Source organism: Tachysurus fulvidraco, chromosome 2 (genome assembly GCF_022655615.1).
Source record: "Tachysurus fulvidraco isolate hzauxx_2018 chromosome 2, HZAU_PFXX_2.0, whole genome shotgun sequence".
In the NCBI taxonomy this organism is placed as follows: domain Eukaryota; kingdom Metazoa; phylum Chordata; class Actinopteri; order Siluriformes; family Bagridae; genus Tachysurus; species Tachysurus fulvidraco.
The window spans coordinates 6,203,345-6,217,786 of NC_062519.1; the positions used below are offsets into that span (position 1 = coordinate 6,203,345).

Below are 14,442 nucleotides of genomic sequence, written 5' to 3' on the forward strand. Positions count from 1 at the left end.
ATTTCAATTAACCCGGAAATTAAGTAAAATATATTTGCATACTGGGCGGGAATAGAAAGATCGGATTGATATCCGATTCGCCGAGACACATTTATGTGGCCTAATGTAAATGCAACAGTTTTAACAAATCAGATAGCTATCGGATCAGAGAAAACACATGAAGTGACCAGGTGTAAAAAGGCCCTTAGAAAAGGATTCTCCAGGATGGCATAGATCCAGTTCACCTAGGTGCTGTTAGCTAGTGTTCACTAAATGAGATCCTGTCAGCTAGTTTATAGTAACTAAGATCCTGTTAGCTTGCATTTGTTTACTAACTGAGATCCATTTAGTTAACATTCACTACCTGAGATCTTGTTCATCAATAACTAAGAATCTGTTAGCCAGTGTTCACTAACTGGGATTCTGTGAGCTAGTGCCTACTAACTGCAGTTCTTTTAGCTAGTGTTCACTAACTTATAGATTCAGTGTAGAACCATAGATCGAGTTTCTTCAGAAAGGGCTTCACCAGATGTTACATTATTAAGAAAGAACCTTTAAAACATTTCCATTACATTATACATACATTATTAAACACGTGTTGTTTGTTGACCTCTTCCAGATGGAGGACATGCAGTGGCCCAGTGGTGATGTTGAAATTCCTAGTTCCATCTGCAGCCTGCCGTGTAAGACCGGTCAGCGGAAGAAGACGGTAAAAGGGATGCCATGCTGTTGGCACTGCGAGCCATGTGATGGTTACCAGTACCAGTACGATGAAACAACGTGCAAGCTGTGTGCCTACAACATGCGACCTAATGGCAACCGGACCGGCTGCCAGCCCATCCCCATCGTTAAGCTAGAGTGGCACTCTCCCTGGGCTGTCATCCCTGTCTTCTTGGCAATGCTCGGCATTGTGGCCACCATCTTCGTCATGGCTACATTCATTCGCTACAATGACACGCCCATCGTGCGGGCTTCAGGACGGGAACTCAGCTACGTGCTTCTCACAGGGATCTTCCTTTGCTACATCATAACCTTTGTGATGATCGCCAAACCGGACGTGGCCGTGTGCTCGTTCAGGCGCATCTTTCTTGGTTTGGGAATGTGCATCAGCTATGCTGCACTTCTAACCAAGACAAATCGAATTTACCGCATCTTTGAAGAGGGGAAGAAGTCGGTGACACCACCTAGACTGATCAGTCCAACATCGCAGCTGGCGATAACATCGAGCCTTATTTCAATGCAGCTTCTTGGAGTCTTCATATGGTTTGGGGTGGATCCTCCGAACACTATAATCGATTATGATGAACAGAAAACCATCAATCCAGACAAAGCTAGGGGGGTGCTCAAGTGCGACATCACAGATTTACAAATAATTTGCTCACTAGGATACAGTATTTTGCTCATGGTCACATGTACGGTTTATGCCATCAAGACACGAGGAGTTCCTGAGAACTTCAATGAGGCCAAGCCCATTGGCTTCACCATGTACACCACCTGTATCGTTTGGCTGGCCTTCATTCCTATTTTCTTTGGAACAGCTCAGTCTGCAGAGAAGGTAAAGTATACATATTGTTTGTTCTTTTACTAAACGACTCTTACACATCTAGGTCAAATTAGAATTTGCTTAAAAGTGTCAACCAGGAATTAATGAATTTGGCAGGACAGATTTCAGTGTAAAAAAAAAACATGGCATGTTGCACCAGGAGTCCAGTTCAGCTCAATCCTGACCTTCAGTTACTGCCAGTGTGGAGTATTACATAGTATCTCTGTGTCCATGTGGATCTTGTCCAGGTTCCTCCCAAAAACATGCCAGTAAATGGATTAACTATGCTATATTTAGCTATACCCCTTAGTGTGAATAAAAATCTGTGTTTGTATGACAGTCTGTGATAGACTGGAGTCCATTCCCTATCTATGGTGGATTCCCATCCTGTACTATCTTGTACCTTGTGCTACTAAGCTCAAAATCCAACCCTTATCTGAAGAACCAAAGCTAAGATCTACAGTAGCTAGTGCCCACTAGATTTGCAGATAGCAACGTTTGCATTCACAGCAGATGTTCTAAGCTGGAAAGATGGTTTGGATAGAGGCTTTGTTCCTACAATGGGAAATATATTTGTGTCGATTGAAGCTGATGATCTGGAGCTTATTTTCCCAGCTGATACATGTACAGCTTTCACAGAGCGAGCCGAGTACATTATTTATTTATTAAAAAACAACATATCTTTATTCCATCTTTCTGGAAGAATTTCTGCCTGAAAAATCTGCTTGCTGTCATTTTCTGTATGGCAAATAACCTCCCATATGTATCACACGTTCAGCTCCATTTCAAATCCATTTGCAGAATGTTTTTGTAATGGTGATGTTTTGTAATACCTGTTTCCTAGCTGTGGGCAATCCAGAGTCTGGCTTTTCCACCTCTAAACTACTATCCATCTTTCATAGGAAAGGATAAATTGTTGTTGGATATGGAAAAGGGTAGCGTTCCGATAGGCTTGTAGGCTTGTAGGCTGGAAGGCCAGAATGGTAATGATGACTCGGTTTAAAGGATCACACACACACACAACACACACATACATACATACAGAGCCGATACTGTTTCATAATCATCAGGACATTTGCTCCTTTGTTGTTTTGGTTTGTTTCTCATCATACGAATAGCTGGAATGAAAAGCAATTACTTAAAGCACAGGGCTGAAAAGGAAATGATTCCAGTGCATGTGGCACACTGAATGCAGTAGTGATCACGGATATAATAATGGACTGAACAAACTGTCAACTAACATCCAAGATTTTTAATATTCAAGCATTTTGATATACTTCTACAGTGCTGTTCTGTCTATAATTTATATGAGTGATTATGCCTTTCATTGTACTCTACTGGACTATTTCCAAACTCAATACATTTCAGCATTTCCACTCAGGAAAACATGGACGCCTGCAGTAAAGCATGTCATATAAGGATCCACAATAAGCACTACAATAATTACTTCTCTATTAACATTACTCACAGGGCTAGTAGGTAAATTGCTAGGGAGAAAAAAACGAGAAATTATAATTGTGTTAAATATGGGAACAAGAAATGAAACAGCATCTTCACAACAAAACAGAAAAGCAACAAATTGCAATTTATTGAGTGAAATTTAACATTTAACATGAAATTTAACAAGATATTTTAAAAAACAAGATATTTGAATAATCATTTTTTTGTTGATATTTTTACTTAATATTTACTTTGTATTTCAGATCTTGACCTAATTATTACTTAACACTGTTAAAAAAAATAAGAAGAAAATATTATTAAGAAACAAAGATAACTTCTAAGATCTGTTCATTTTACTTAGTAACTTTAAGTAAAAGGTTAAAGCAAAAAAAAAAATGTTATGATTTTATGCCAAAACAATGACAAAGATATTCTATCTATATATTCAATGAGATATTAAGAACAAAAATTGTTGTTTTTTTTTGTTTGTTTGTTTTTTTAATAATGGTTATTCGGGCATAAAAATGATACCTTAAGATGAAATAGTAACATAAACCCAGTAAAATGTTGATACTATCTTTACATGATTACTTCGGAACAAGATAATACGATATTTATTAATAATCTACTAATAAGTTTAACTTAGTATCTTAAAGATGTGACATAATGCCAAAACCTTGTATTTATTTGATACTCTTGAAAAGTTGCACTGTAAGATTTTACAGCAGAAGAATATGTTGTTATATTAAGTTAAAAATAGTAGACTTGATATCCTGAAATAGTTGAAGTTAAAATAAAGACAAGATTCTGATTTATTACATGACAATAAAAAGTTAATCTAACAGAATATGATATGAATGTAATAAGTCATCATAAGAAATCGTGTCAAAATATCCTGAAATTCTGAATTTAATCAGAATTAAATATATTCTGTTAAAAAGTGAAGAAATCTTAAAGTTCAAATTAAAGCAATATCCTGAGTTATTACAAGAGAATAATAAGATGTTAAGTTATACTGCAAGATTATCTTGACTCTATAAGAGGGTAACTAGCCAAAATATATTGAAATCAATTTATTCCATCAACAAATGGCACACTAATTTGAAATAAAGGTAATACCCTGAGTTATAACATCGGGTTAATGAGATATTAAGTTAAACTTACAAGATATGATCTTGACATATGTTGTTGAAATAATGATCTTGAAAATATATTAAAACAAAATATTTTGAATTAATGAGTTACTGAATCAGAACAACTAGGTACGGTAATATAACAACGTACTAGGTACGGTAATATAACAACGTACTACGTAAAATTTTGAAGTAAAGAAATAGAATGTCAAAACAAAGACATAGTACTTGTTGTTGTCATTCGACCGCTTCCTGTTCAGGGTCGCCACAACTGAATGTCCGATCTGTACATTTTGATGTGACACATGTTTTGAGCCTGAGTTTTATAAGCAAGTGGATTCTTTCTTTTTTTGAAAAATGACATGAACAGGAAAACTCTACCACCTGCTCAAATATTCACAATGTGAAAGCATGCTAGTGTTTCTTTGCAGACTGTTGTTTTCTTCTAACACATGTACAGCTCAGGCACAGCGGGATGAGGTAATATGACTGTACGTGGCAAAACACAACTGAGGGGTCAGTAGGATCATTGTGGGGTTTTTTTTGTCTACAGCGATTTACGGCACTGCTATTTTTAACTACAATGATTTAATACATTGTTACAAGGCGATGTTTACTGTAGGTGCATTCTCTAAGGTAGAATTATGGCAATGACAGTAAAGGCTAGATGAGCTTTAATGCAATGAAGGCACAGAGATGCTGCTAAACACAGCTCAGAATATTTGATTACTGTTAATACTGGCTTTTTTTTTGTTGTTGTTTTTTTTGTCATTATATCTCTACTTAGTCATTTTGAAACTAATGCCCATTTGGTATATTTGCTTTGCTAAAAAGACACATCTCTAAAAATAGAAAATAAATAAATAAATACAACATGGTTTAATGAGGTACTGGTACAGCAGATACAGCATTTCCTCTTCACAAAGACTCTTTTTTTCCCTTCATATAGTCCATGATTTACATTATTTCCAAACTCATCACTATCATTCAGTAATTCCAGTTGCCTTGCCAATGGGGTGGGGTCATCCTTGAGGATAGACAGGTTTCATCATAGCATAAAAGTGATCCGTCAAAAGAACTTGCACTGACTGTGTTCTACATGCGGGAGCAAACCGTACAACAAATAAATAGATGTTTCTCAACAGCATACTTGTACCAGTTAGTGCTCTCTCTTAGCACCGTTATCTATAGCTAACATAGAGTGTGATGAAGGACAGATGATACAGACTCCTCGGAGACAGGAGCCAAGCTCATTAGAGGAAGGCAGACTCATCTGTAGCTGAGAGCAGCAGCGTGTGAAGGCCTGACGTCAGCAAAGCAGCCGAGTAAAGCGGGATTGTTAGAGCTAGGCTTGTGCTACGTGTCACTCCTTACCTTGCTAATCTAGACCTGAATACAAATGATTCTATACTGTTTCACACTGGCTGCAGGGGCTGTAATGAGTGTGTATGCATGTGTGTATGTGAGAGGGACAGGGTGAGTCATCACAAAAGCACAAGGGGTTTCCAAGGCTCCATTTCCCACCAGTTTCCAACAGCAAAATATTGACTTCACTCCAATATATCTGTGCACCACAGGCCCAGCACATGTCAGCAAAGATAAACAAGAAATTTATCCCCAGCCAGTCTCAACATGTAATGGAAAAAGTAATAGCTCCATATGCAGCCTAGAACACATTACATAGAAACGTTATCAAGAAAATTTAATGGTGGTGTTAAACCATGAATTCATGAACACTGGTAATAAAACTCATGCAAGTAATAGCATGAATGTGGCAACATACAAAATACACAGATTAGAATTAATCTTATTCATCTAATTTGTTTCGTTAATATAAAATCTTTGTCAGAATGATGGGGATCCAACCCCGGTCTCCAGAAGGAGTACTCATGGTTTGCCCATGGAAGAACCTAGACCCAAATGCAGGATAAAATCAGACTGGCTAACAAACACAGGAAAATACTAAAGAAAATATTTAAACAATAGAAAATAGAGAAATCAGAAGGCATCATTAATCACAGAACCATGAAACAAACCATACAAACTGGAAACACAAGACTAGGGAAAAACGGTTACTGATTAAAGACTACAACCAAATAATCAGTTATATATAGGGGAAGCAATAAAGGGAGCATGAGGGACAGGTGTGCAAAACAGTACAGAAGATCGGGTGGGGTAAACAAAAACAAAACTTTTTTTTTGTCCGAGAACTGGACAAGCAGTCCATGATCTTATTTATTTTTGGACCATGTTTTATAGGATCTTCGCATAAAATGAATTTTGGATTTGTTGATCTTAGCATGAATAGGGCTACCTACAAAATACAGTATCGAATCTGTGTGATTGAATGTATTAATGATACGTAACAACACATTATATTTCATGAACACTGGTAATAAAATTATGTAGTTTCTTTTATTGTTGTTTTTACTGCATACTTGAATGTAAGCCCGTGTATACACTTGATTTGCAGTATGCTTTTGGAAATTTGCAGCATGTGCATTCTTTCCTGCTTGAAAAATGACACCAATACCTAAAGATCTGCCAACTGTCCTGCTGTTATGAATGTGAAAAAGCATGTTAGTGTTTTTGCTTTTCAGTCTGCTGCAATTTTTTAGTCCATCTACACCTGTCCAGGTCAGAAACAGCAACTGTACTGTAGTACAGTGGGATCATTTCAACTATGTTATTATTGCATGAGTGCTACTGATATGTAGCAATGTAGCTGCATTAACTAAACTAGAATTGGTGACATAACATGAAGAAAAGCTAGATGAGCTTTGATGGGGTGAAGCTACAGAGATCACTGGGGTTTGACCATGTCAAGTCCAGTCAAGAAGCTTTTATTGTCTACTATATATAGCTGATGTAGTACGTAGTGAAATGAAACATTTCGCCCCACATAAAACAATAGAGGGCCACATGAGATAAGACAGAGCTACATAAAACAAATAGCAACACACGTGCATAGTGGGTAACCTAATGCTAACAGTGCAAGACAGACAGACCAAACAATACAATATGCTACAGGACAGATACAGTACATAAAGAGTACAGTGGTAGTACTAGTAGAAGTACATGAGCAGTATAGACCAGAGTACAGATTGTAACGTCATTGTGCAAACAGAAATTAGTAAACAGAAAGGGTTGTAAATATAGGTACCCCTTTAATAGCAGCATTGACGTTTTGTGCAAAACAATATATATATATATATATATATATATATATATATATATATATATATATATATATATATATATATATATATATTGTGTGTGTGTGTTTGTGTATGTGTGTGTGTGTGTTTGGTGGGTGATTGGTGTGGTTCGGTTCTGGGTGTTGATCAATCCTCTAAGGAATAGGGGACATTAATAGTAAGATGTTTACCTTGTTGTCTTTCTTGAGACTCTATGTGTAACAGCCTGGGAAATCCCTTCAGATGGTAAAATGTTTACATCTTCTTGCAAATATACAGTAATCTGAAAACCACGGAATTTCCACAAGTTTTAAAGTCTTCTTTTTCTCAAAGATGGGGGAAAAAAGCATTTCCATTTCAATTCCACTGAAAGACACCAGCAGGCTGATGGTCAAAAACAACCACTTTTTATGCATTTCATTTGTAGGTCATTTAATATGCAACAACGTGAATAGTATTTGATGATCCGGAAGTGAGTCATCGTTCTTGACTTTAATGATCACAGTTTTTTTTTTTTTTACTATTTTGTGCTGAAATAACTGCTTATTTCTTCAGCGGGTTTTGTTCTGTTGGTTATATTTCCATTTTTGTTCTCAAACTAGCATTCAGAATATTTATTTTATTGCAATCACTACAATAAAATCAGCTAGGGTAGGTGGAAAACTCATAAATAAAAAAATAAAATATAAACTGCGGTTGAGTTAGTTTGGAACACAACCAGGAACTTGAACAAAACACTGGGTTTGAAACTTTTCCTTAAGGTAGACAGATCTACTTTATGTCCGATTTTTGCTATCTTTGTGAAGCTGAAGCTAAGATATAACTACATCATTATTTCAGCATCCTGTATCTCATTATTCCAACCTTTATTCATTTTCAGCTAAACAACAAATAAGAAATTATAAGCTAATACCTAATGAATTAGTCTCAAAAATTAATTGTATAACTATATTCATGAACGAATATATTATTTTTTACAGATTAACTTCATTTAAAAAAAATATAGACATTTTTGTTATTATACTAAAATCAGAATGGAGCTCAGGGCATGAAGTTAAGGGCTTATAATTTAAATCATGTTAAAGTCAGATAAAAAAAACCCCTCATTTTTCATTTGATGAAATTCCGCTGCAGAGACATCCAATGAGTTTTCCCAGACAACCAAAGATACATTATTCAGCATTGTTAAACAGTACACTGTAAGTAAACTGGTATATTTTCTTTAAGCATAATAAAGCGTAATTCAGTTATAGAATCATACACTAGAAGCATTTCCTGCTTATTGTCATTTTTGGTTAATGCACAAGTCAATGTTCTATATATATATATATATGCCTTCCTTTGATGAGGCAGGGCGGTTTCTCATGATTTACTGTGAGCTTGAGGACATTTCGATATGGAACACCTGCCGCTTGGTAATATCGCAGTCGAGGAATAGAACATGACCTGGTGGTCTGGTCGCAGCTGGTGTTCCTCTCTCTCTGATCGGAGTACAGATATTTATTAACCCTCTCTCCATTTCACCCTCTATATCTCTATTCCTAAGGACATCTCATGCCTGGGCCTATTTCCCCCCCACATGAGACTAATAGCCTAGCTATATTTGCCCATGCCATTAATCACTAAACCAGCCAGGGATGATGTTGTAGGAACCAGGCTTTAAATGGTAAATTATCTTATCTCTCAGCAGGGAATCCAGCAGCAGGGGTATTTATAGCTTTACTTTTGGATAGCTCAGAAGGTTTACATTACCTAATAAGCCAATATGCCTTGCATACCTGTCTGGGACATATATTAGAAGAACAAATAGCAGTCTGTGGGGTTTGTTAGTAAGGGTACAATAGTGTCTTTATTGATATTTCTGATGTGGCTTGATTTTTTTATGTAGAGAATCAGTTAATCAATTATCAATAATGTTTGGTTTCATTTTCCTTTTTAACTACAAAGTTGCTATGAACGTTTCCAAAACATAATAAATAGCATCCCACATTTTCATGTCGTCTCAAAAAGCTTTACGTATAAGGACCAATGGACCAAGAAATCTTTCAGATTGAACTGCCTGTGAGATGACAGGATGAGCAATGCAAAAGAATGACACTAAGGACCTGCAGAAAGGTTTATCTGATACATGAGAGGTGGAGAACCATTCTGCATGTAAGAGTCATCAGAAAAAGGTTTCTGTGCAGAGTCTGGAAGTCCAAAATGACTTACTATACACTATAAACTACACATTATACACTTACACTATGCACTCGATCGTCAAGTGAACTTGATCCAAAGTTGAGTTGACAATGATGTCAAACGCATGTGTGATAGTGCTCACTTACAATGTTAAAAAGAAATCACGCAATGTGATCTAATTTAAAATACATTTGTAAGATGTGTTTTTTCACTAGAGTGTTTTCAGCCATCTTGAAAATGTTTTATAGTACACTTCTTTTCAGTGTAAACACACAACTAACACTACTGATGCTACAAAATGGCATACAATTTAGGATAACTCACCTAGTGTTCTTTATTTAGAATTTTAAAGAAATGTGGATTTTTTTGTCTGTTCTTATCCATCTTCTTATCCATCTGGCATCTATAAATTAACCTAGTAACCTAAACACATGGGATCTTGTCCAGGTCGTCCAGGCTAATGAGTTGTCCAACAGACCATGCCTTTTGAGGAACATACATTCAGAGAAATTTGCATCTATTTCAATTTGGCTGAATTGTGACTTTAAGGAAGGAATCTACTAGAAATAATGAGTCACCCAGAACATCCACCGTTGTTGAGAAACCTCCCTTTTTGACAGCTTGTAATAAATTGGCTTTCTGCTATGTGATGACTCAGCATCATCTGCATTTCTAAAGCTGAAACAAGTATCATCCAGCATAACGGTTAAGCAGATATATGTCACTGGGAACACAAATGCGATTGTGATTTCAGAAACCTCTGAGATCTTCATGTGTTAGGTTAAAGTAACTGACAGCTCCTCTGACAGCCTATTCAACTATGCAAATGTGTACACGCTCATTTTCGCCTACGTATTTCCCAAATGGCAGATTCAAATTTTACAGCACTGCATAAGGCAAAGGACGCTTGTCTCCGACACTAATATGGCATAATACCCATCTCTGGTTGTCACAAATGACACGTGCTTGACACGAGTAACTGACAGATGAGCGAGAGTAATCTGGGATGCTCTGTAGCTTTCCTCAATCCAATACAAATCCTGTTGATTTAATTCACTAAGAGGCAGAAGAGACCTGCGATCACTGGTAATGTTGTGAGATTATGCTGAGATTATGCTGAGGAGGCTAATAGCACACAACATCTGTCTTTCTGGTATTTCTGGTAAGAACATTCTGGAACCTGTACTAAACTAAAATGTGTGCGATTTACTTTAGACAACCAACGTTGACCCTGTAAGGTCTCGTAAAGATAGATAGATAGATAGATAGATAGATAGATAGATAGATAGATAGATAGATAGATAGACAGACAGACAGACAGACAGAGAGGTAGGCAGATAGATAAATAAATAAATAAATAAATATTCTATACATACTTGAGTGGTGAAAAGGTGACTTTCCCAGACATTTTCAATCTCTATGTTTTACTTTTTTCCATGGATTTTACTCACAATAAATAAATTTTTTGTCAATTAATTGTCAATTTTAAAGTTCTTAAAGAAGAACTTTAAAAGCGACACTAGAGACGTCTTCAATAAACATGACATAAATGTCTTGCACAAATTATTTTTATATTTATATCCGTTTACATGGAACATAAAAGTCACTGTGAAAGATCTGTTACTATAGATAAACAAAGTAAAATGTATAAAATAAAATAATATAAATAAATGAATAAATACACTCAGGCATTCCTTAAACTCCTTACAGTTACAGTGCTTCTGGCAATACTACCTGGGGTTTGTCAAGCTGGATCGATTCCTCTGTCTAATCTTTTAATTCAGCGCTGACTGCTGCAGGTTAATGTGGTCACTTAAGGGCAGTTCACGTTTTTACTTCGGGAAGTTAATTATTCTCTAATTACAGTACATCCTGAAGCATTTCATTCCTCTGATACAAGAACAGTCAAATTGCCAACAGTTGCACTGTATTTATTAGTTAATCACATAATTTTCCTTTTTTATTTCATTTATATTTATTGGCAAAAATGTCCTCATGTCCCTCACCATTCAATGATTCCCTCACCCGTCTTGTTTTTTTCTTTTAGCTGTTAAATAGAGCAAAATAGACTCCTTCCATAAATCTTAGGAAAGCATGTCATAATATGAACAATGCAACACTTTTTATCTGTTAAATGAGATGTCTTGCAAGTCTCTGTGGAAGTGTTACTAGTGAAATGATAATGTATTCAAATGAGTGCAAGACTGTCAACTTTGCAGCTGGACTTATCAGTTGTCAGAACTGCTCTTTCAGAAAATGATTCAAAGCATGCTGAGAAATAATTATTGGGAACATCAATACAATGATATAAAACACGATTTAAAAAGAGATCCTTTTATTAGTGATGTAACATGGTGTCCCACAAGGCTGTATACGTGGCCCATTTCCAATTTAGTGTTTATTTAAAAATGAAAGTCTCAGACCTCTCTGGCAGTAAACAGTGTTATACAAGTGTTTTAGATGAAGTGAAACTAATTTAAATTCAACCTTAGAGATCTTATATGCAGTGCTCATTCACTCCAGGAGGATTTTTTTTATTTATAGGCCAAGAGGATTTATCGATTTTTCTAACATCCTTTTTTTGGTTTGTTGCTTCTGTATTTATGTGTTATTGAACCACATCAAGTCAGTGCTGTTACCAAAAAAAAGCTGGGGAACCTTGGAAAGCACCACCCAGATTCATCAGCTCCCCGTTTCCTTTTGTTAAAGCCGTCACACATGAAACACAGCAGCTTTTAGTGCTTTCAAAATGTTTCTACTTGACACAAGTACAAAGAAGCATTCAAAAAAAAAAAAAAATGCCATGCCTTCATTTTCTCCCAAGAAAAAATAGTCTTTGTATTTATAAAGCCATGAGTTCAGTCAAAAGTGCTTCTTATGTTCTTTTAAAATTACACAAATCTTCTCACAAGTTCAAGACATTGAAAACAACAAATGATGTGCCTATGCTTGGGTTGTTCATTCTGTCACTCGAAGCATAAAGGAAGTGGAAGAGAGATGACAATGTAATAGATTGCAGGAAACAGTTGAACAGCTGAGTTTCAGGTTGTTTTGTGTTTCTCCGTTCTTAGGTTTCTTTTCTTGTTTATTCGCTTGAAGTGTCCTAATTTTCATGCAGCCCAAGTGTGGGTGTGTTTGCATCCAACTGCAAAGGATAAACTGCACAGGATCAGTCCTGACCCCATGTCTTTAAGTCTGTGAGACCTTGAAAGTGAGTTTCATTAACTAAAGTTCAGAAATATGTCTAGTTTAGCTGTTGAGTATAGAATCGGTCTGTATATGCTAGAGACATTCATTTGAGATTCTGGTCCATGTTGACACACAATTCCTGCACATTCATGCTGTGAATCTCCTTTTCTACCACATCCCAAAAATGTTCTATTGGATTCAGATGCAGTGACCGGGAAGCCCATTGAAGGACACAGAAGTCACTTTTAATATGACGTGTAGCCATTAATCAACGCTTAAACTGTGGCCAAGAACGGATGCATATGCTCTGAGATAAGCTGTGACATTCAAGCAAGGATTAATTTGTATTAAGGCCCCAAAGAGTGCCCAGAAAACATTCCCCACATGGTTAAACCACCTCCACCATCCTGAACCTTTAACACAAGGCAGATCAGGTACATCATTTGTGTGCCTGAAAAGAAATCAAGATTTATCAGAATAGGCTACATTTTTTCAATCTATCCTAAATGCAGCCTTAGATTTCTGTTGCCTTTTGCTGTTGTAGCTCATGCACCTCAAAGTTTGAAATGTTCAATTCAGTTCAGTTTTATTTGTATAGCATGCTTAATGTTTGACATTGTACACACATTAGACAAAAGATCAAGATTAATATTCATATTAAAAAATTATACTTGTATGTATTTCCAATGAGCATGCCTGAGGTGTCTGTGGTGAGGAAAAACTTCCTTCGATGGTAGAGGAAGAAACCTTGAGAGGAACCAGACTCGAAAGGGAACCTCATCCTCATTTGAATGACACTGGAGGGTGTGATTGTAAATTGTTCTAAACACCGGAGAGTGTTATTATGAATAATGTCCTTTCGACAGTCATGTACAGTCTGACAGTTGTCCTCAAAGACCACTTGTCCTCAAAGACTTGTCCTCAAAGACCACATTGAGTTGGCATCTTCTCTTTGAATGTCCGACATCTTCATGATGCAAAAACCAACTGCCGCTTGCCTATCTCAAGATTCCTCAGGATCCTCACAGGGTTGGCCTCTTCTTACTGAAGGTCTGCAATCTTCATCAAGCTGAACACAACAACTTGTTGTGTTTTCTGAGATGTTTCTTCTAATTCTTTCAAATGTGTAGAGTGCTTATCTGACCTACTATAGTCTTTCTGTCAGCTTGAACCAGTCTGGTCTCTATTCTCTGTTGACCTCTCATCAACAAGGGCTTGATGATAAAGAACTGCTGCTCAGTGGATTTTTCTGTATGACTGTTTTGTCCTTCGTATTATGATTTTTTTATTTAAAGAGACCTCCGGAAACATGCCCACTTTACGTCATGGTAACGAAACCCCTGGAATTTAGTGAATGCCGTATGTCAGCAGTAAAAAAATAAATAAATATGACATACTATTATAGGAAAAGAGTTTTTTTCCCAATGCTTGCTATTGCTTGCTATATATAACCAATATATATATATATATATATATATATATATATATATATATATATATATATATATATATATATTGGTTACTTATAATTGTTTTAGGACATTTTTGAAACAAAATAAGGGTTACATCTACAAACAGTCCTTCCCCTTGCCAGCCAAAATATTCAGAATCGTATAGAAACCTCCTCAAAGAAAACCTCACTATATCAGTGACACAACATTTTGAGCTTCTGTTATACAAGTTGTTACTATAGAAATGAGCAAAGTGTAACACCATATTTAGCAGCAAATGTGATAACCACTGTGCAAATGAACACATCTTTTGCTGGTAAAGTAACTGT

At 36.2% G+C, this 14,442-nt stretch overlaps 1 protein-coding gene across 1 annotated transcript in view; it reads left to right on the forward strand.

The window, feature by feature from the left end:
* LOC113656445 (metabotropic glutamate receptor 7) overlaps positions 1-14,442 on the forward strand; it is a 207,154-nt gene that overhangs the window by 167,363 nt on the left and 25,349 nt on the right. Inside the window, exon 8 of the mRNA XM_027167722.2 lies at positions 599-1,534. Within this exon, the coding sequence (XP_027023523.1) occupies positions 599-1,534 (936 nt within the window). The remainder of the gene's footprint in view (positions 1-598; positions 1,535-14,442) is intronic.